The sequence below is a fragment of the Cavia porcellus genome, unplaced genomic scaffold (genome assembly GCF_034190915.1).
Source record: "Cavia porcellus strain 051 isolate PalLab524CR breed Dunkin Hartley unplaced genomic scaffold, mCavPor4.1 scaffold_28, whole genome shotgun sequence".
NCBI lineage: Eukaryota > Metazoa > Chordata > Mammalia > Rodentia > Caviidae > Cavia > Cavia porcellus.
The window spans coordinates 19,126,693-19,149,720 of record NW_026947511.1 but is presented as its reverse complement, the minus strand read 5'-3'; the positions used below and the strand labels follow the sequence as shown (position 1 = coordinate 19,149,720).

General features: G+C 38.0%; 1 protein-coding gene and 1 long non-coding RNA gene across 8 annotated transcripts in view; one reads left to right on the top strand and one right to left on the bottom strand.

Annotated features, from left to right (window-relative positions):
- Positions 1 to 4,689: 4,689 nt before the first annotated feature.
- LOC134473843 (uncharacterized) lies at positions 4,690 to 11,228 on the bottom strand. Its single transcript, XR_010044304.1, has 2 exons — positions 11,092 to 11,228; positions 4,690 to 10,876 (listed from the first exon to the last, which is right to left on the bottom strand). It is a non-coding gene; the product is annotated as an uncharacterized LOC134473843 (long non-coding RNA).
- Fam13c (family with sequence similarity 13 member C) overlaps positions 11,181 to 23,028 on the top strand; it is a 108,867-nt gene continuing 97,019 nt past the window's right edge. For 3 of the 7 annotated variants that reach the window (XM_005005299.4, XM_003473556.5, XM_003473557.5), the window contains exons 1-3: positions 11,368 to 11,493; positions 17,452 to 17,508; positions 21,180 to 21,378. In XM_005005299.4, the coding sequence (XP_005005356.1) occupies positions 11,432 to 11,493; positions 17,452 to 17,508; positions 21,180 to 21,378 (318 nt within the window). In that variant the 5' untranslated portion in view covers positions 11,368 to 11,431. Of the gene's footprint in view, positions 11,494 to 17,451; positions 17,509 to 21,179; positions 21,379 to 23,028 lie in introns of all 7 variants that reach the window. The other 4 variants (XM_005005300.4, XM_013156706.3, XM_005005298.4 and 1 more) reach the window with 4 other exon arrangements.

Genomic DNA, 23,028 nt, shown 5'->3' with positions numbered 1-23,028 from the left:
AGGGGGAGTTAGCATCTGATTAAGGAGGAATCGCTAAATGCTGATAATAGGTTGAAGACAGGTGATGGGTATATGTGAGTTTATCATTCTAGTCTCTCTTCTTTTATGTATGTTGAAAGAGGTTTTCAAGAAAGCTAAAAAAATCCTTGAGTTAAACCCTTACTGGGCTGAAGGCCAAGGAAGGGAGCTGCTGAGTGGGTGATGAGAACACAAGACAATGTGATAAGTAGACTGGAAAATGTAGCCTGGTATCAGCTTTCTGTGGTTTTTCCCTCAATTTGAGAAGTGTGAACGTGAGACTCCCAACTCCACTCCTGTCAATGCATAGCACAACAAAGCCTCCTTGCCCACTCACAAATGGCACAAATTAGACCTCGGTAGGCTACACCATCCTCATGAACACATATTATCAATTAGTGGGCAAGGCCCACTCAGACCCTAGAGATGTGAAATGAATCCTTTCCACTGTGTTCTCGTAATGTCAGGAGGAAGGCAGAAAACAAGTATTCAAAACAAGGGATCCTTACGACAGGAAACAGCACAGAAGTCAGACAGCTCTAACAGTTCGGGACTGGACTGGGAATCCAGTACACCCATGGCCTCTGCACAGCTGTGTGGGCTTCACCAGCCGCTTCTTGCTCTCATTCCTTGATACTTCTCATTATCCGTACTGTTCGCCTCATTAAGTCTTCACCTTGATCTCAGTAGCATCCAAACTCTTTCCCCACTTCCATTCCCAGACTTTCCTTGATTATAACGGGAGGAGAGATGTCACCTAAGTTCTTACATAAAAACACAAAAATATTATATATCGCATAGAAACCAAAACATAAATAAAGAGCAAAATAAAAAAGAGATGGTAGAAAGCAAGGAGGTGACTGTGAATATGAAAAAGGGATCTAGGAAAGGGGAGAAAAGTGGACAGGATAAAAATGACCAAGAGGCAGTATGTATACGGGCCAGTTTCCCCAACATGATTGTATTTATTATGTATTGAGAACATATACTAATAAAAATAAAACAAAAGAAAATATGTCAGTAAATCAATGTATGTTAGCTTCCTATAGTGAGAATTTATAGCAATGGGAAAAAAAAAAAACTCCTTCTTGTAGAAACAGTTTTTCCTAGAAACAGCTATATGAATAGTAGAATCATAGGTGGCCGGGCTAGCCCGTGGAAGACAACTTACCCATCATGTGGCAAAAATTTAAGTTATTTTTCTATGAAAAACTGATGTGAACAGTACTGAAACATCTTGACTGTCTTTCCAAAAATAGAATACAATTATCTGATTAGAGTTTTGATGCTTTCTAGGAGTTTGTAAATAGAACCCACAAGCTAATATTCAGTAAAGTGAACCAGTCAATGTTATAATTGGTTCAAATTCCTAACCACTGTGCACCCATTTACCAGTTTCATTAAGTTATTTATTTTGTTAGTATCATTACCAAATAGAGTTGTAGTTTCAAAATCATGGACTGCCACCTATAGTTTTTTCTTTGATTTATCCCTTATTTCTCTTTCATCCTCTCCCTTTTTCCCCTCTTTTTCTATTCCATCTTCCCCCTTCCCATCTTTCCTCTTTCTTTCTGTCTCCAAAAATGGGTCATGCAACCTCTGTGTATGTGTGTCTAAGTGTCTGTCTCTCTCTGTTTCACAGAACTGGAAATTGAACTTAGGGTCTTCAAACTGAGATGTATCTCTAGACCTTCTAAAAAGTTTTTATTTTTAAATTTTGAGACAGTCTCAGTATGTCTCTGAATTACCCAGACTGGGCTTAAACTTGAGATCTTCCTGCCTCAGCCTCTCAGAGTGCTAGCAAGTACCCACATGCAGTACCGTATCGCTCCATGCAATTTCATTTTTATATTTCTTCAAGAATCACAGGATTTTTAAAGGTGATCAAGCTATTAAAAACCATGAAGTCCAGCTGATAAAAGCAAAAAGACCTATCTTAGGACAGTGAGGTCCAGAAAATTTTAGTCACTCATCTCTCAAAATGGAGACAATAATTGGTAGAACTGAGGCAGCTTCCAGGACTCAGAATACTCGGAGTTGTACACTTTTTCTTGTATAATGCTGCAGTTCAGGCTTTTAAATTTTCAACATTGTAGTCACCGTATAAAAAGCATCTCTAATGGTTGATATACACTTTTATAATTATTCTCTTAAAAGTTGATTCAAGATAGTCTATTTTTGCTAACTAGATTCATAATCTCTGATCAGTTCTGTGGCCCATAATTCATAATCTAATAGTTCTAGGGCTTGTTTTTTACTGTTGAGTTGAAGGTCACAATATCACACATGGATTTTTAATAATGTTTTTAGGACCATGAAAAAGTTAGTTGGTGTCTGTGCAAAATCAGATCTAGTGACAATAAGCTCAGCAGTTATTTGAGTTGAATCTGCACTGAAGGCTTGATACCAAATATAGAAATGTAGCTGCTCCGAGTGCTCCAGGGCCCAGGAGAATATTGCTGAATGTGAATGTGTGTGAACCACCTACGGTGAGGAGCAGCTCACACAGACTAGGAGACCAGTCATTATCTCAAGGGGTTGACAGTGCGTGCTTTACTGTACACTAAGAAGCATTTAGTAATTAGAAATAGTTGTAGAGTGTGACATTAAGCTTGTGAAACTGTATCTACAGTACTTAATATTAGTAAACAGTATTCCTAACCCAATTTCAGCATAGCATTACATGGTGCTATTTTTCCAGTTTGATTGGTAGCTAGTACATTTTAGCAGGCTTTGTTAGCTCACATTTATGTACCCTCAGGGGATAAGATTGGGGAAAGGAGAGAGAGAAAAACAGAAAAGAAAGAACAATATCATAAGAAATCTCCCTTATATGTACACAGACTTCTGAATTACTTCATGTTTGGATTTTATACAGATTTTCTTCTCGTTAGCTAATACTGGCCTCATTAGCAAAATGCTAGGAGTTCTTAAACATTTTGCAGCTTTTCCTTCTCCTCCTTGTTCTCCTCCTCCTCTTTTTTCCCCCTCATCTCCTTTTCTACCTCTTCCCTTTTCTTTTCCTCCTTTAGTTGTAAAAGTAATGGATGATGGCTGGGGTATGAAGCTTTCCCACCAGAACACCGTGATTATGAGCATTTCCCAGTGGACAGGCTGTAGCAACAGACTGTTGCTTAAATTAGATACATTAAGTAGCCAGACTGTTTGCTTCTTAAAAATATCAGAATTTTTTCCTTTTCAAAAAATGTCTACTTCTCCCATTCATCTATCTGTTTATATATATATATATATATATATATATATATATATATATATACATATATATATATATATATACACATGTATGTATTAGTAGCTCAGAAGGATAGATTAATAAACCACTAGAATAAGAAATATAAACTGAGTTTATATAAATTAACTTACCCATGACTTAAAGGACAAGGAAGTCAATAATTATCCCTAGAAATATCATTGCAGATATCTACAGCAGAGTAAAGATGGTCACCAAAACATTGGTGACCACCTTTCAGCAATAGGAGGGTCTTTTCTCCTGCCCTTGAATCTGGGCTGACTTGTATATGCTTTGAATAATAGACTCTTCTGGAAGTGAGGCTACACCTGCTGTAGGCCAAGACTTTAAGGTAACTGACAGCTTCTGCTTTGGTCTCCCAGAAGGCAGCTCTGTATAAGAAGACAGATTTTAAAACCATTATGTGGTGAGGAGTTCAAGATGCACTGAGAAGCTCTAAATAATTGAGACAACAGAGAGAAAGAAAAAGAGAAAGAGAGAGAGAGAGAGAGAGAGAGAGAGAGAGAGAGAGAGAGAGAGAGACTGAGTTATTGGTTACATGAGTAAAGAAGACATTTTTGGAAGGTAGCTCTCAGTCCCATCTGGCAAGCTAACACTCACAGATCAGAGATGAACAGCCCATCAGAACTCTCCTGGAATTTCCAAGCCTCAAAATCATAAGCAAAATAAATAATTGTTTTGAGCCCTTAAAGCAGTAAAGAACCAGAATAATATCCACGGCTAGATTTTACAGAGATACAGATAATTGTGTTATAAACAGACAAAAGTATCTGTCTATATAAAGAGATTAACAATGGAAATTTGGGAAGATTTAACTGGGCCAAAGCTCAGAGAGAATGTGTGAAAAAGAAAGAGTATACAAAAATTTTAAAAAGAAGAGCAATTAAATGCAACTATGGAGTAGGAAAAAAAAAAGCTTGGAGATTTGTTTTTGAAGGTGTATACAGAATTTGGAGGAGAAAATACGCTTTCTTTTTCATAGATCAGAAGAGGTTTTGCTGAGAGGAACCCAGATATTTTGGGTGTATCCTGACTTATGTGTACCCAGGGAAATGTGACACTGTCCCTCTTCAGTTGGATGACTCATTATACTTCTATTGGTGTTAGATTAGAGAGTCCACTGTACCACTGCGCAAGGTGAGGATGGTGCTGGAGGACAGAGAAAAGCCACTGCGCCATAGATCCACTTGTGCCTTCCTGCTGCCACCTGCAAATCTTCCTTCCAGTCCCCGCTCTGCCGTCTGACACTGTCTCAAACACTGGATTTAAGCCCCTTTTCTCATTTCTTCTCTTACCAGCTAGTACCTCTGACATGAGATAACTTCAAATAATCTAGATTTTAAAATGTTAAACTATTATTAAATGGTACCTCATAATTTTTGTAAGTGAAGAGACATGAATTGGTTAAAAGTGTGTTTATTTTATGCTATAACTTTTCAGAAGGACCGTATTCACAGAGCAGTGATGACATCAAACTGGAAGGGAAAAATATAGCTGTTAAAACATATATTCTCAAAGATCTGAAAGCCTGAATATACAAGTACCAAATGTCAAATTAAATAGTATAGAATTTTACTGGAATTATACAAAGGTGGTACAGTACTACATTCAACAAACTCAGCTCTCAGGAGTGGCTCCAGTGTGTCAGTTGACCGCAATCAGCTGGGTCTGCAGTATAATGTATCTATGCACACCAAGCAATGTTCTTGGGCCATGTGGAAGAGCATAATTTTATGGAGCAGGAGGAGGCACAGAGCTCATTTCATTCTTCACTGACCAGATGACACCTGGAGTAATAACTCTAGGGTAGGAGTGGCACATTAGGATAGTAGGACTGTACTTTTTCCAGTATTACACAAGATGCAGAAGGAAAGCTACGTCATGTCATTTGGGAATCTAGTGAAGGAACTGGGCATATTTGACTTGGAGATGAGAAAATGGACTGGAATAATTCTGATAGTCATTTGGCTACTGGTATAAGTAACAAAACGCAGAGGAATACTTGACTGGAATCTTCTCAGGAACTGGAGGAGCCAATAAAGGAGCTTTGTGGGCTACAGATTTCTGGATCTTAAGGCTTCAAGCAGCAATCGGAGATTATCATGGAAGTTTAAGGATTAGAAAAATGTATTAGGCCAGGTAGCTCCTGTGTTTCCTAAAACCACATGAACTGCAGAGATACATTTTGTGCATTTGAAAATTACATCAAGCTAATGTGTTGTCTAGTCACTTTTCTCATTGCTGAGACAAAATACCCCTCTTGTTGCTGAGCCCAGATACTCAATATTCAAAGTTAAAAGAGCAAAGGTTTATTTCTGTCAAGGTTGGTAGAGACTTCAGTTCACAGTTGGCTGACTCCAAGGCGAGGCGGCATGGCAGGGAAGAAACAATTCATGACAGGCAGAAGGCAGAAGAAAGTGACAAGCAGGGAAGTAGTGAACCCATGAGCAACAAGGGAACACAAGAGCCTTCGTTCTGTGCCTTATATTTTATCCAGGCTACTAATTCTCATCCAGGGAGGAGCTTTCCATTATCTACTCCCAGAATTATGCCAAATTGATCAGTGGATGAATTTAGGAATCACATACCTTTGATCACAGCATCACTTTAATCATAGCATCACACACTTTAGATTCAGCCACCTAGGAAAAGCCCTGCCTATGACTACATGAGGCCTTTGTGGAACATGTAAATGCAATCTCTAACAGGTGTTAAAAATGGAATGTGCTTTTCTTAAGGAAATTTGTATTCTAACAGGTGCCATACTGACACCTGAGATACCAAACCCATAAACTCGCTCTCATAACCCGCACTACTGTGCCATCTTTCCTAATGTTCTCCTGGCTGGGCTGAGACCACACCACAGAATCAGTGTTCTGGAAAGCCCACGCTATCAGCTGAGTTGGAATAATAGTATGAAATATGTTATCCCTGCAAAGCAAGGAAAGGAATGTCTGATGCAGGAAAGTCTTATTACTGAAGACACCTTGTCTTGGAAAATTCCATTTGACATGAATATCAGAAGCTAGCACTCCATTGTTATAGGAAAAAAAATAGTAAAGGATATGTGGAGCTTTATCTTAAAAATGTGAAACTAAATATTAATTTCTTAATTTTATTCTGTAAACATTCATTAAGTAGCTACCATGATAGATATATTTTTGAATTCTGAGAATACAGTAATTGGTAAGACCCTGCAGTACTTTTCCCATTGGGAGCAGCAATTATAAAACAGATAGCTGAACATGTATTACATATAAGACAGAGATAGGTCCAATGAAGAAAACAAAGCAGAAAAGAGTGACAGGGCATACTAATTCAGAAAGAGTGATCTGGAAAGTTCTTCTCAAGAAACATATTTGCGTGTGTTAAACCTGGTGTTCCCTAAAAAGGTCCTGGGCAGGATAAAGCTCACTTATAATAACTGCAGGTGGGCACCAAGGTTGGGAATAAGCTCAGTTATCACCAGGATGAGGCCAGCACAGGCTGACAGCCCTGGAAAACACTAAACAAACTGTAAAAATAGTCTTATTTTACATATTAGATATAAATGAAATAGTGAGCTAATTCTTAGAAACAGCAATGAATAAATTTTGTCCATTTCAATTATATATAATTTTTAAGAAAAATGTTATACCTCCAAGTAATAACCTTCACCTCACATTTGAGACTCATGGCATGATTATTAAAATGTAACATTTGCAAAATTAAGGCTCTCATAAATTTTTCCAAAGATCAGTTTTAGTTCTCTGATAACATTATCGTCCTTGTCAAATATTTTATTCTTTGGTTGCTACTATCAATATCTCACTTGTTGCTGTTTTTGAATGTGACTTCCACTGATTTCATAAAATCTTGAATCTTTTGCAAACACTTAAATTCCACTGAGTATTCACTTTACATCATGTCTGCATTTTACTATAGATGAATTAAACAGCTGTTGTCAGACAAAGGTGGATTCTATATTAACATTAACTAAGGAGGCATATGTGAAGGGAGACAAATACCACATATAGCCTGTCACTAGTATATACTTTTCTCATCAAAGATTTTCTTCCTTGGGCACTTTTGACTCTTCAGCACCTAAAACATTGACCAGTCAGATAATGAGGCCCCTTTTGTGATGGTGGCAGTTACTGGGGCTAGTAAAAGAGGATTAGGGAAGAGAGAGTCAAAGAAGAGGGGTTTTTGTATGTTTGTTTTTCCATAGAAAATTATCATTTCAGGCAAGTGTCCTCTCCTTCTCAGGGAGGGCTGGCCATTCCCAAGGGCACTGGCAGGAAGCTACAAGTCACTGTGTCCAGCAGACCATTGCAGCAGGCCTCTGTCAGTTTCCGGTCATTGTGAAGGGTCTGGCTCCTTATCCCAACATCTTGCAGGAAGTGATTTCTCAGAATTGTCTGTTCCTACAGGGATATGCAAACATTTTTAATGGAAGAGCCATAAAGTGAGCACAAAACCACTCTGGATTAAGCTCATTCCATCCAGAGCAGTTCATTCACGTTTCGTAAAGTTTTAAATTTTATGGATATGAGGGGCAAAAAGACTCTATAAACACTGTACCATCATAGGAAACAAAAAGAAAATATAATATGGCCTATGTACTCAGTCAGCACAGTACTTTTATTTACAATCTTCCAAACTTCATTTTTGTTATAATACTACTAATAATACTAATGAGAATAAGAGTCTACTAGTTATTGACTGTTTCTGTTTTGTTTCTAGGAGGGTCATTTAATCTTTGTAAGAATCTATGAGATAGGTAATTATCACCTCCATTTTACAAGAATATTGAGGCAGAGTCATTGTTTAAGTTGACAACAACAGTAACAGGTTAGTCTGGAATCTCAGCAAGTTTGCAGATTCTTTTCTCAACCACTGATCTACTGTTCTACATTTTGCATAGAGCTAAATCAACACATTAGAATAAAAGTTTTCCAGTTATAATAAGGACTGTATCAGTATTAAATCTAAAATTCAGATGCTGGTTTTATGAGCAACATTAGGAAAAGTAAAACATTCAAATTTTTTTTTTTTTGTCTTTTTCATTTTTATTGGTACCAGGGATCGAACTCACGACCGCCTGCTTGCAAGGCAGGTACTTATGCCGCTGAGCTAAATCCCCAGCCCCTAAACATTCAAATTTTTAAAATGTAATTGAATTAACAGTATTCAAATCTAGCATCTCCATCTAACATCTTACTTGCAGGAAATAGAGATGTACATCTAATATGCATTAAATATTTTGCACACTTATACAATATGTATTTATACTAAAAACTTTGAAATGTGGCCTGTGTGTCTTCTTCATGACAATGAGACAGTGATAAACATGTAACATTACTTTTTTCTTTCAATCATTTGTTCAATAAACAATTATTTTTTTTTCTAGTATACTCAAGAACTGTTTTCTCAAAATTCTTAGTTACACGTTGTGTTAAATGATATATTTAAGCAAAATATTATGTTGGTCTTTGATGAATTTGGGGAACATTAGTTAAAAATAGATGGCATACTTTTCTTTGCTGCCCAACATGCATTGTGAATTTATAGTATGTTTGCTTTCAAAAAATTGTTTTTGTTCATTTAACCTATTTTTTTTTCTTGGCCATCTTTCTTTTTTAACTCTTCACAAATTCACATAATAATTTTTCTGCTTTTTAAAAAAACTCTTATTAAGCTCCATTTAGTTAAGTCAAGGGCTTCCAAAAAACTGTATGTTTTATGATGTTCAACAATATAGTCTTATTCCAAATTGAATAGTCGAAAAAATTTTAAAAATCCACTTGACAAGTTATTTGTAAAGGCGATTTAAAAACTTGATTTAATATGAAAAAAGTTTAAGAATTGGTTGAGCAACAAAAATTAAAATGATTTCCTACAAATTACTAAATGACAGAGCTTTATTGTAGAATATTTTGGGGTTTTAGCCATAACATGTTGTTGTCAATCGTTTTCATTGTATACGACTAGTTCCAGAAACTTAATTTTAGTTCTTTCTATTCATGAGTTGCTGAGAATTTTTTCTATGAATGTTATTGAATCCTTACAGTTATTAAGTACATTCAGTATTTCATTTTTTTTTCCCAAAAAGGCCACATTATTCCATATACTCGAATGAGTCCTGTTTCAAAGTTGAAAGAAATGTACTTTTCCATTTCAAATGAGTCACTGGGATAGGTCATTTTACAGAAAAGAAGTATGATCTGCCTCTGCATTGGAATGTTTGAGGACAGTACCATAGCCAATGAGTAGAAGGGCTTTCTGTAAACTGACAAGCATTGAATCTATGGTACCAAGCAGACTGAATATAGATTTGCCTTGTAAGTCTTTATAAACAGAAAGAACAGACCTCAATTTGTGATAAATACAATGAAGAGGGTCTGTCATTCTCAAAACTAGCTCGTGGAGACAGGAGGCTTAAGAACATATACATACAATATTATACATAAACATTCAGGGGATTAGTATTTTCAAGCTTATTTGCTCCACAGAATTCAAGTCCAAGATGAGGTCAGGCTTTTATCTTTATGGTTGTAAAGAACTTTAACAAAATCAATTTTTTTTGAAAATTCAATTTTGGTTTTTCAAAGTATAACTTTTAAAAGTTAAAAGCAAGACTCTCATATGAATACATACAAACGTCAGAGATCTATTCATTTACTAATGAGAGGAAACTGCAAACATGGTTTAGATGGTTGGAAGAACACTTGGGGATTTCAGTATTTACAGACATCAGAAAGAATGTTAGTTGAGTGAGATGCAAAATTGGTTAACACCCTACAGTGCAAGAAAATCTTAAACGGTGACATGTTTTCTGTTGGCTAGACTGAGTAAAATGTGCAAGTTTAACGTGTAATGCTGCCACGTCTGTGTCAGAATCAATAATAAGCAGCCCAGACAAACACAAGCATGCTTTCTAGAGAATTAACTCACCGCTGAGTGGACCTGTTAAACAATGTTTCACTGCGACCCTGAAAGTCATGCTCCTTCTTCTTATTTCTAAGTTTGGGGTAATTTTTCTAGTTATCTGAAAATATTTTTAAAATACTAGTGTTTCTTCTTATTATAACTTAACTCATCGGCTGATATGATTTATATGGAGAGGAAAAAAAAGCCACCACCATCTCAGCTGTTTCCGGTAGTGGGAAGATTAAAACGGGAGTGGGGATCTTATTTCAAAATTCAAATAAGCATCTTCCATTCCATATCAAGGTCAACATGGCAGAAGAAATGAACAATGGAAGAGAGCAGGACACATATCCCAGGGCGATGGAGCGAGACCGGGAGGACAGACTTCCCCTCCCCCCAACAGGGGGCCCACCCTCCGGGCCTGCGGGCTCCCTCCTTTGTAAAGGTGCTGGGGAGGAGCTCCGGCCGGCTGTCCCGGGCTTGGCTGGCTCCGCCCCTTGCACCTTGCCCTCGCCACCAGCTACCGCCTGGAATAAATTCTCCTTTCGCCCTGCGTGGGTTCATTCACTGTGGTCCGGAGCTGGGAGCTTCCTCTTCTGTACTAAAATAACATAACAGGGCACTGACAGATCGGATGTGAAGCAGCGATCCCTCCTTCAGAGGCTCTTCTTTTTCCTTAGCAATAAAAAACAACACATGATTTTTTAAAAAAATTGAAATATACCAGCACCAGTGCGTCTCTCCCCTTGGCGTTCCCTCCCAGCCTTTTCAGCACGAAGGATGAATGTCTGCACGCCTCGGGCCGGGGGCAGGGCGGGGGGAGGCTGGGAGCTAGCTCGGTTTAATCGGTAGGCTCTGCAAGAAAGCAAATCCCCGGGGTATTTCCGCACCTAGGCAGGAGCAGCGGCTTCCGGCGGCTGGAGCAGCGAGCGGTGAATCCGAGGCGGGGCGCCCGGCGAGCTGGGGTCTGCAGGTGCCCCTCGCTCGCGCCCAGCCCGGGCCCCGCCCCGCCCCGTCCCCGCAGCCGCGCGGGCCGCGGGGCTTTGTGGTTTGCCCGTGCTGCTGGGCCCCTGCTGGGGGTGTCGTTACGAGCATGTGCAGACAGCAGCCCAAGGTAGAGCGAGCGTGCCGTGCCGGGCTCTGAGACTTGCCTTGCAATGCCATGTTTGTGTGTGTGCTCTAACTCCCGGAGAGCAATCAGGGAGACGGCTTCCCGGCCGGACCTGGCTGATGTTTTCTTGTTTCTGTTTCAGCCTTCAGGATAATTCCTTCAGCAGCACCGCTGTAACAGAGTAAGTGATTCTTGCCATTAAAATGAGACTTGCATGCCTTTCTCTGGAAGCAGCTACCATGAAGGTACCCACTGCCCCAGCCTCTCTTCATGTTAGATGTATTGTCTTCTGAAATCTGGGCCAGCGAGGACCGAGGAGAGGCGTGTTGATTGATGAGGTCCAGGAATCTATGCAGGAGGAAATCAACCTTTTTAACAGCTGGGGAGATATATTAAAACCAGTTGATGGCTTCCAAGAACTCACTGCTCTAAAATATGTGTTCTTGCAGCTCAGAATAAAAGTAAATAAATAAATAAACCTATCTGACATGTCAGGAAGGGAGCTTGGCTATATTTTGCCAACATTATTAGTGTCAGTTTTTGTGGAGTGCACGCTGTATACATTTACCGCAAATAGGAGTTAGATGCAAATGACTTGAGTTTAATTTCAGCCTGTGATAAACAGGCTAAACTTATCCTCTCTGTGGTGTCTACAGATTTTTAAGATACAGTGTAGGAAACTTTTTTTGCATGCCTGTTGTCATTTTTGTCTTCTATGTTAAAGATGCATGTAGAAGGAATGAGTGATTTGTCCTTGGTTAAAGTTTATTGATTAGGACAATTAACAGCATTTAAACAGGAAAGGAGGAATGTAATGTTTTATTCCAGGACTGCTGGGCACAGTATTGTTTTATTAGACACTTACAGTACCTTGTTTTAATTCTTGTCACCTCTTCCTTAATGTTTTCCCCAATATTGTAAATGTTAAAAATTCATAGCATCCTTTCTCAATAAGTATATGCAATGTATAGCTACATGCACTAATATATATACTGTATGTCATGTACCAATCTTTCTCTAGCTAAATTCATGATGTTAATTCTGGGAACTTTTGGTAGAAGTCACCCTTAAAAGCTTTAAAAAAAAAGGTGTGTGTAAAGTTGTCTACTCAACTACATTTGAAAAACGTAATGAGTTTGATATAGAAACCCCAAGTAACTTGAGAGCACTTTGCTAAAGTTCTCTAAAAATCAAATAAATGTGAAGCAAGTATCATTTGAGTTTCAGGTTCCAACACTGTCACAACAGCTTGGAGAGAGTCACTGGAGGTATAAGCTTGTAGAAGGGTTAAGACAGTGCCTCAGAGGTCCTCTGTTTCCCACATTCTTTTGTTCCTCTGTTTGGATTGCTACTGTCTTAGTGTATATTTTTGAGCTCACTTAAATAGAGTCATTTAAAAATTAAGAAGACAAAAACAAACAAAAACACTAAGGTTTACTTTACAAGAAATACTCTTAGGGACTTGTATCCTGCTAATGAGATTGCTTAGTAATCTGTGCTGCGACTTAGCTTTCTAAAAGCCTGAATGAAGAGATTTGTGACCCAATCTGCAAAGATGAGGCCTTGACTTCCTGGTGCAGGTGCACAGGTCTCTCTCCTCCCTTGTTGTGCTGCCAAGTGCCAGGTGCTTCCAGGGCCTGATTCTCAGAAACCTGTGGGATCAAATCCCCAGAGTCAGTTGTGGGGCTAGCAGCTTCAAAACGGAGACACTTAGTTCCAGATTTCACATGGATTTTGTTTTTTTGCTCAAGGTATTATGTTTGAAAGCTGGGGAGAGTGTCGTGCCTTGTCTTTGGATAGTCCCCAAGGAGTTCTGATTGCATAAGATCATGTTGTTACTTTCAGAGAAGTGACAGTGATTTATTTTAAAAGGCTCTGAGTGATAATTGGGATGCCATCTGGCTATTATAAGAGTCTAAGGAACATACTGAAAGCTTACCAAAAGCTTCATAGTTACCCCACAGCACAGATTCGGCCATTCAACACTAGCCCCTGTCAAGTGCAACATTTTGCCTTCTGATCAATAATAGGAACTGTGCTCCTTGATTCTTTGAGTGTGATCCAGGGGCACTGCCTTGAAGCCTTGATGTAGCAGATGTTCCATAAATGTCTGGGTGAAGGTTCTTGCCTACACTGATGATGCACTTTCCTGTCTTAAATGTTTTGGATTAAGAAACATTCCTATTTTCTCCTGTCCCCACCTCACTCCTACCTGCGGACCCACTGAGATTCCACCTGGACATGATTTCTTTTGGATTAAGGGCCCTATAGTGACTCTTATTAAAATAGAAATTAAAAAGCCGGTGCCTCTGGGAGGTAAATTCAAGTTGTCATCAATAATTCTGCGTGAAATCTTTAATCAGATATTCTAATCTGACAGGGTGCTGCTTTGGTCACCTAGGAGTCTTATATGAGTCAAATGAAAGTGGAATTGAGAGGGATTTAAGGATATATTTCCTTCTCTACCCAGTTTTTCTAGGATTAGCCCCTTGATCTCTGTACAAAGTTAGTCATTTAGAATTACTTTCAACATGAGAATGGCTTTGGGCTTTTCTCACATATCTGTGGCATCTTTTCTATCAGTCATTTTCTCTATTGCCCGGCTAACTTGTTCTTTGAAATGTTATCATTCAAAGCATTGATTATCAAAATGAAATGATCATCATAATAGGGGAAGAGGAGTATGGAAAACATACTCCTAGGCTTTATTGCAAGGGTAACCCACAATGGGTGGCTATGGTGACGTCAGCCCAGTAGTGGTCTGGAATATAGATACATTAAGCCTAGAATTTTTTAGAAGCTTACCAGTTTTGTTGGATGGGTGATCTGGTTCAAAAATGTACACTCCTAGGTCTTACCCCAAAGAATTACTGTAGGGGCTGAGGTGAGATGGGGTCATAATCCACTGTTTGAATCAGATACAGTATTCCAAGTAGTATAAATACAGGTAGTTTCGGGACCTCATACTGACAAACTCCTCAGGAAGCTGTGCCTTCAGGGAACATGGCATGATAGGGTGACTGGGATCTAGCCCAATAACATTTTATTAGCAGCTAATTTGAGGCCTCTCTTTAATCAGAAAAGAGAACTTTTCATGGACACTTACTCTGTTAGCATTACTCTAAAAAAGTCTGTCCCGTGAGCCTTTGAGAATGTAAGCTAGAAGTTATTTGGCTTCTTCCTTACTCTGTTAATATGGTGGATCAGAAACAACCCAGGCTGCATTGCTTAGGCCTTGAAATCCTAAAACAATAACCTAGCCTCCATCTGAATGTAATTCCTACCTTATGCACTGCCTGGCTGATTTGGGAGAAGATGGAAGTGCAAGTGAGCTGTGAAGTGCAAGTGATCTGCAACAAAGTGCAACCTTGTTTGTGGTTGAGAGAGAGTAAAAGTCCAAACAGGGAAGAAAGGAACACCCTAAGAGATTATTGCAGAGGCAAAATTTCCATCCATTCTCTGGGCAATCATACGTGAAAGACTTTAGAACTTAGGATCTAGTTGATGAAAACTACAAAGGTCCTCATTTAATAGATACTCCTTTCAATTTTTACTATGAACAAGCATGAGAAAAACGTTATATATTGCAATCCAACGACATATACATAGGTAATTTAAATGAATTCCATGAAACAGCAGTTAATGTTTACTATGGTGATGTTTTTCTACTTGTGTAACAGCACTAACAAAAAAACATGCTAATAGCTCTCTGCAGTTTCAAAATCCACCAACAGATTATAGTGTACAATTTGGAAAATATTTCATTAGCTGTTGCTTAGTTTTGAATATGAAGAATATGAGAGGCATTGGTCTTTAAATACCTGTGTAGGGCTATAAAACAGAAAGAGAACACCATGGCCCAGGTAGCTGAACACTTTGTTCGAGTTGATCCAGTAAGGGGATATCTGGATATGGGTTCCCATGATGGAATCCAATTTTATAAATGGACTAGTGTTGTACATTTGCAGGGCTTTCTGGGACAAGGACAGAAAGGAGATGCTAATTGAGGGGGCATAGATGGTACTTATGAAAATAATTGAAAAGTTTCTTGAATTAAAAGACCTTGAATATATGTGACTTGTAATCCAATTGGGAAGTTTACTTCAATTCCTGAGCCTTTGATCTTGGATTTTTATTTCTTTGACTTCCAACTGGAATTACCAATAGGTATTAAGATTGGATCTACTAATTTTGTTCAACCTCATTCTTCCAAAACCACCTGAAACTTTGTATGTTTTGGTGTTGAGTCTCCATTTTTAATTGATTATATTTTGAAGAGAGAGATTAATAAATCAAATAAAAGAAAAATGAGTTAATGCCAAATCTCCAGTTAGTATTGTGGAGCACCAGGTTTGATTCTTGGGATGAGCCCTAGTTCCTAAGAAGCAACAATTCTCGGTTTCTATTTTTTGTAGATTTTTCTAGTTTGTTACTGGAAAGCCCAGATGATACTTTAAGCAAATGCTACTAATGGAATAAAGCAATACAATACTTACGAATTTGTTATTTTCCATGAGATGGACAGAGTGAGTTATTGGCTATAAAGAAAACATAAACAAGAAAATTTAGATCAGTCAATTAAAAGGAACAATTTGTTAAGTCAGCTGATTTTTCCTTTTACTTTATGGAGAGAACAAAATATTTCAGCAGGTAAGAAGAGTTAGAGTCAGTAGGAGGACTTTGTTTAATGCATGAAAAGCCATAATTTAAAAAGAAGAGGCTGTAAGCGAATGGAAACTAAGCTTTCATGAAGTCATTTTGTAGACTAATTATACACCAGTGCCAGTAAAGAATATTTAATTTTAAAATTATTTAGTACAGTATAAATACTATATTGTAATTTTTAATTTTGATTTTTATGTTTATTTTTGCTTAATAATTACAACATGGATTTCTCAATCCACGGGGTTCAAATTGTTTTCAAGTTCAGTCCTTTAGAAGCAGTGTTACTCAAAGTGTGGGTATCCAAATTGTAATTTGAGACAGGAAAACAACAGAAATAGGGAGTAAGCTTTTAATAACTTTAATGGGAATTTGACATTGCTTTGACATTTTTATGAAAGTATTTGTCCACAGTGGACTGGAAAAAGAAAATAAACTAGTCAGTACTGAACCTCTAAAAAGTCTGAGCAGAATAGTGCCAACTATGCTAATTTAGTACCTAGGAGGCACTAAATACTCAAAAATACTAAATTATTTCACGAACAGGACTCGCTGAGGATAAATATTTTAATTCAAGTATTTTGAGCCACAACTCTGAAGTAGTACTGTGGTTGGCACTGCAGAAGTGTGTCTGGAAAAAAAATTACAGTTATTTCTACTCATGGAATAAGTAACCAATTAAAAAGATCTCAGAGATGCAAAAGATTACATAGCAATGTGAGGCAAGATACAGTTTGTTACCACAACTCAGAACAAAGAGTAAACATTCATGCATCAAAAGTAAAACAGGAATGTGGTTCTGTGTGAACTTTGCTGGGCGGGTTCATGGAGCTGGTAGAACCTGACTTGGGCTGTCAGTGAAAGATGATTAGGAATTGAAGCTGGAAAGTGCTTCAGGTTTGGGTAGGGCAAGGCAGGGATGGCTGAGAACAGAACAAAGGCTCCCTCTTACACTAGAGAGACAGAATGGTCCCACTCCAGATTCCCCTACGCACAGTGAAGCACTGGAGATTATTCAACATGAAAGAACCAGTATTTTTTATACGGCTGTTTCAGAAGTTTCGTGGAAAGGAGTCATTTCCTTTACATAAGCAAAAGAAAGTTCAAGAGCAATGGGGTAATCTGGGATGTGAGATGATTCGGGACTACCTGGTGCAGAAAGTTTGCCACTTATCTGAGCCACTCATCTTTGTGCCGGATGTCCTCGTATTGTGATCACAAAGGTCCTTGTTAGCCTAAATGATGTCCGCTGAACAGTGAAGGCAAAAGAGACTTGTGTCTGGGTCTGAGCTTGTGCACTCACGTGCCGTGAAAAAGTTGGTATCGTTCCCTGTCATAAGAGCTGGTTTGGGAAACAGTGGTGAAAATTGTTACTTTTTTGTTGGTTTACCATACTAATTTTGAAATAATTTTAGCTTATTACTGCTGCTGCTATAGCAGACAGTTGGACTGACACGGTTTATTTCCCCCTTCCCAGGTGTGACGAAGATACAGTCTCTCTACATGAAGACCAGACTGATTGTTCTAGTCTCAGGTACAACCTGCCATTGCTTGGTCCTTATTTGTATTTGTCAGAGACAGAAACCATTTGGTTCTGAAGTTTCTTTTTTGAACTAAAGGATTTCTTTCCATGTGCCATCTCTTCTAATATATTTTCATTTCTTGTGGGAAGTTTGGTCTGGTCTACATTTGTTTTTATTTTTATTATTTTGTCTTTCTGAGACAGGGTCTCACTAGGCAGTTCAGCCTGGCCTTTGTAACTCAGGCTGGTCTCAAACTCACAACAATCCTGCCTCAGCCTACTAAGTGTTGGGATTACAGGCATGCACTACCACACCTGGCTAGTCTTGTCTACTTTTGGATACTATGTTTAGCATCCAGGACAGTGATTTATAAGTGTGGAATGTTCAATATATTCCTATTTAATTGAACATCATTCTGCTTGTCTGTGTTCCCAGCATACACCCTAACAAAGAGGTTCTAGATTATTCACAAACACCTTACTGAATGTCTGGTGTACTGGCCATTAAGGGTTCATGGTAAAGCAACAGTTAACCATTTTTCTCCTGTTTCCTGTTTCAAGCACTTCCATATACGTTTAAACTAAACAGCTGAAAGAAATATCTTCCTTCGCATCCTATAGACAGAGAAACTGAGTTCAAGAAATTATAGTGCATCCAAGATAATTTAACAGTAGAACTTAAAATTTGGACTCAGATCTGTTTGACTCAAAGTTCAGTTACTGGCTAACAACATTTGTTGGGGGCCTATTTTGTGTGCCAGAAACCAGTCAAGACTTGGGACAAAGAAAGTCAAATGGTTCTCTGCCTGCTTCCAGGAATTCAGTCCATTAGAGGACAACACAGAGGAAGATGTTAAAGTGCATACAGTGCTGTCATCCTAGAAGGAAACAAAAGATTCTTCATCTTGAAGAATCAAATAGCACAGAGAAGTTTCTGGGATAAATGTTTGAAGAAGGTTACATGTGACACAAAACTGTCTTTTGGAGATAGGGGGAGTCTTAAGACCTAGAAAAATATGATGCCACCAAACAGAGGCAGCAGCTTACTGACAAGCTGACAGAGGTGGAATAGTTTGATTTGAAGGACTGGCAAGTAGTTCAGGACAAGAGAGACCCCCAGAGCCAGGTATGGGTGAGGAGTCAAGTGATGGTAAGGAATGAAACTCTAGAGATAAACAAAGATCAGATTTCACAAGGCTTCTGTGCCTTTCTAAAGATATTGGAATTTATCCTGGAGGTATTGAAGAAAATAAAAGGAACTCTCAGGGTTTTTTTTCCCCTCTCTTTACAAATAATCACTTGGCCAAGACTGAGAGACAATATCCTTAATTCACTGGGTTGCTGCTCTGAGCCAGCATTAAATACAGATATTTCACAGACACCATATTATTTCTGCAAGGTACATATTGCATTCACTTTTTGGAGAAGGATCACAGAAGTAGAATGATGTGGCCCAGGCTGCACGACTAGTAAGTGGAAGCAGCTTTGGAACGCCTGCTCTTTTCAGTACATCATGCTCATTCTCAGTTATAACTTATTCCAGCAGTCAGTGCGTAAATTATAATCTGTGCTTTTCTGTATGGGGATTCAAAGGAACCCATGAAATGTGAAAAATTTATTTCTAAAGATAATTTTTGTAATTGGGTTCTACATTTGGGTATGGGAGAAAGGTGCTTTTTGGTTCATTTCATCTTTCCTTGTCTTCCAAGGAGCTAGACATGATCGTATCTATAAATTTTAATGACTTTAAAATACAATATAAAAAGCAAGTTACAGTATTATTTTGAGAATGAATTGATCAAAGGAGAGTCACTTTGGATGTGACAAACTATTTTTTGTTATCCTGTTTGTGAGTGTTCAGGCATCCTACCTGCATGAGGAACATTTAGGTAACTTTTCTTTCTCCCATAGGAGCGCAGATTGTAGTCCCATTGGAATGGATAGTGTAGTGTATTCCACTGTTTCCTAATGAAAGAAACGCACTTCAAGGGAATTGGTATAGTTTCCACTTCATGGTTTAGTATTATCTTATTAGAAAAAAATTGTGACTTTAAATGATATTTAGGGAAGAACATCAACCAGTGTCACTAGCATTGATTTTTTATTTTTTGATCATTGCTGTTACTAACACCAAAGAATTACTATTATTTTATTTGCTGAGTCCTCCTTCACCAGGCAGACTAAGATTTCCCAAGAATTTAAGTTTAACTGTTCAACATAGTTGTATCCCTTGTCAACTGTCCCTTCTTCAGAGTATTTATTCTGATCTTTGTTTTAGTTTTTTTTTCCCCAGGGATTAACTGGAGTTCATCCCCTACTGATACTGGTCTAGCGAATTTAAACTTTGTTATTTATGCAAAGGAATGTTGAGTGGTAGACACAGAAATTCATCATTTGCCAATGTCCTTGAGCCTTGAGGAACTGCCTGCAAGTGACCTTGCTTAAGCTCCTTTATGGGTACTTCTACTAAGGAAGCATAGGACAATAACACTTGGTAAATTGGATACTCCTGATAAACTGGATGATCTTATGCCAATGATTGCTAGGGTTAATAATGTTGATTGTACAAGGAGAAGATCCCATTGCTTATATTCATAATGTTTGCTTGATTCTTAGTAAAATGAAACAAAAATATGTCTGAATGTAAGTGGGACAAATGGCTTCAAATAGGAGTGTTACTATGTCAGGATTTTTGAAAAGATAGAAACTTGAAAGGACTGGGAGATTGTATTGCATTTGATGTCTGAGTGAAAAAATACAAGTGCCATCTCAGCACTTTTATCTTTGATGATTCAGCGCAGGTAGAACCCAGACACTGGGATCTTTGACTTTGTGTTCAAGATACTGGTATGATGATCTGCTTAGGTAAAATTAGGCTCTTGACTTATGTTTTATAAAGGTGACTTGTATCCTATCAAAAATAGATCTTGCTGAACTTTTTTTGTTTATTTTTGTGTCCTTTTTATTTTTATCGGAACCAGAGATTGAACTCACGACTACCTGCTTGCAAGGCAGGCGCTTACGCCGCTGAGCTAAGTCCCAGCCCCAATTGTGCTGAACTTTTAAATGCCTCTAAAAATTGTATAGAGGCATTTATAAATCAATATTGCAAGTAGAGATGAAGCATTCCTTGAATGATGAAAATAGGCATGAGAAACTAGAGATGTACCTTGCCCCTTGGGGTCGGTGTGAATTGGCCCCTCCATGGGTATGTTATTTAACCTCTGCACTTTGGAGTCTTAATCTATAAATTTGGGATTATAGCATTAAAGTTGACTATCTCACCTTATAATTGTGAGATAATGCAATATTGTATTGCATTTTATTTTTGAGTGAATAAATAATGTGAGGGAAAATACACGTGAAAATAAAGTGAAAAAAATTTTAAATAATGTTTGTACATGGCTACCACCACAAAAAAAATCATGCATCTGCTCACAAATATTGGAAAGCAAAATAAACTGACATAAAAAGTGAGATTCCAGCTTCTTAAATTGTTATAAAACTGTTACAAATTTACACTAGAAATATTGCTAAATAACTATTACACACAAATAAATGTTTTTAAAAATTTCCTAGTTACCCTTAAAATACAGCAGCAGTTATATATGTTCAGCCCCTTTTTTTCCCGCATGGGTTTTATTGTTTATGGTGATGTCTAAATTGAGTCTTTCCTCTTGTAGAGATGAAAATAATAAAGAAAATTACCCGGACACTGGGGCTCGAGTAGAGGAGTGCTTGCCCCCTTCGCGCGAGGCGCAGCATGTAGAGCAGACCGTGCTGGTGGACGGCTTGTTGCGACCCAGCATGGGCAATTTCAAGTCCCGGAAGCCCAAATCTATCTTCAGGACTGAGAGCGGGAGGAACCACGGAGAAAGTCAGGTATGGCTCCATGTCCTCAGGCCTCCACCAAGTTGAGGGCACGGGGCACAGCCTAGCAGTTTGAGCGCATTATTTGTGAAATGCTGCATCGTCATCCCAGAGGTGTGGATGCTCCTGTTGGTTAAAGACTATGTGCTTTGGGCCTGCCAATCCCTTAGTGGCCTTGCAAACTGGTACCTGTTCTGAAATACTGGACTTTGGTTGACAGGAGCAGCTTTGCTCTTCTGAAGGGAATGAGGGAAGACAGTCTAAAGAGTGTAATAAAAATGTCGAGTGCTTACTCCAGACTTACGATACCATTTTACTTGATATTGTTAACGTAGTGTTTTATGTTATATATTAAAGTTTTTTTCTCAAAAAACTATATTAATTCATTTTTATAAAGTGAGAACTAATCATGTTTGACTTCTTTCAAAGAAGGCTTAGTCATTATCCTTCAAGATATTCTGTGTAATTTGGGGGGGGCATGATTTTATTATCTTGTTTTGCACATCATAATTTACATTATTCTCATACATTTTCACCCAACACAATGCCAAAAAATAATGGTGATAATAACCACAAGTCTATTTTGACAGAAGTCAAGGACTATTGTTTCTGATTTTTATAAAAATGGATTAATATAGTTTTTCTGAGAAAAAACTTTAGCATGTAACATAATGATCATGAAAGATTAGGTGTAGAATGTCATGTAAAGTTAATTTGCAGTGAAACATAAGTATGCTCTGCATTTGTGAAGCTGTGTTATGATTATGTTAAATTGCATCTAACTCACTGCAGAGAGGTGATCATGAAACACCACTGGGTTATCATAAGTTTGAGATTCTGATACTGAATGTGGTCCAGCATCAGTTTGGCTAAGGGAGTTCTACCGAAGACACAGCTTTTCAAAGGACTGACCCAAAGTCTGATTCATCCCAGGGAGGTTCCAAGTTTGCATCTCCTGTCAGCGATTATTTATGACATGACGGGTTTCAGAGTACCAGCAATTTCGCCTCAGAATGCTCTTTTTTGTTATCCCAAAGTCTACACTCACAGAAATTACACAATTGTCACTTCTAATAGTGTGGCAGGGGGGCATGCAATTCCTAGTCTGATGCTTATATACAGGAAGATTAGAGCAGAAAGATATGTCTGCATAGATTTGTTTATAGTATATCCTAGAATAAGAATAAAATTCTCAGCAGAATTTAAGTGACCCATTTTATCAGATTCAGTGAGCTTCATTTTTAGGTATGACATTGTAGGCAAGATATTGGTTGCATAATGAATTTGCTCATCTATATCCTGGTTAAAATGGGTACATGAAAACATCAATATTACTATGAAAAGAGTAAAGACATTCAATAACTGAACTTTGGGCCTTAGGGACACTCAGATAACATGTTTATATGTTTCACTTATATGTTACAATTTACATATGTAAGTCTATTAAATTGTTGTTTGTTACAGATAGTTGAAATAAGAAAAATTTTTATTTTCAGAAAACAGAGTATTAAAACAATACACTAACAAATAAGTAGAATAAAATTTAGAAGAAAATTTTCCTTACAGGTCCATTTAGTCCTTTAGAATTAATTCTTGTTCCTATTTATGTTGGGTTAGCAGTATCATAAAGCCATCCATTTCTTCACCGAAGTTCTACAAATC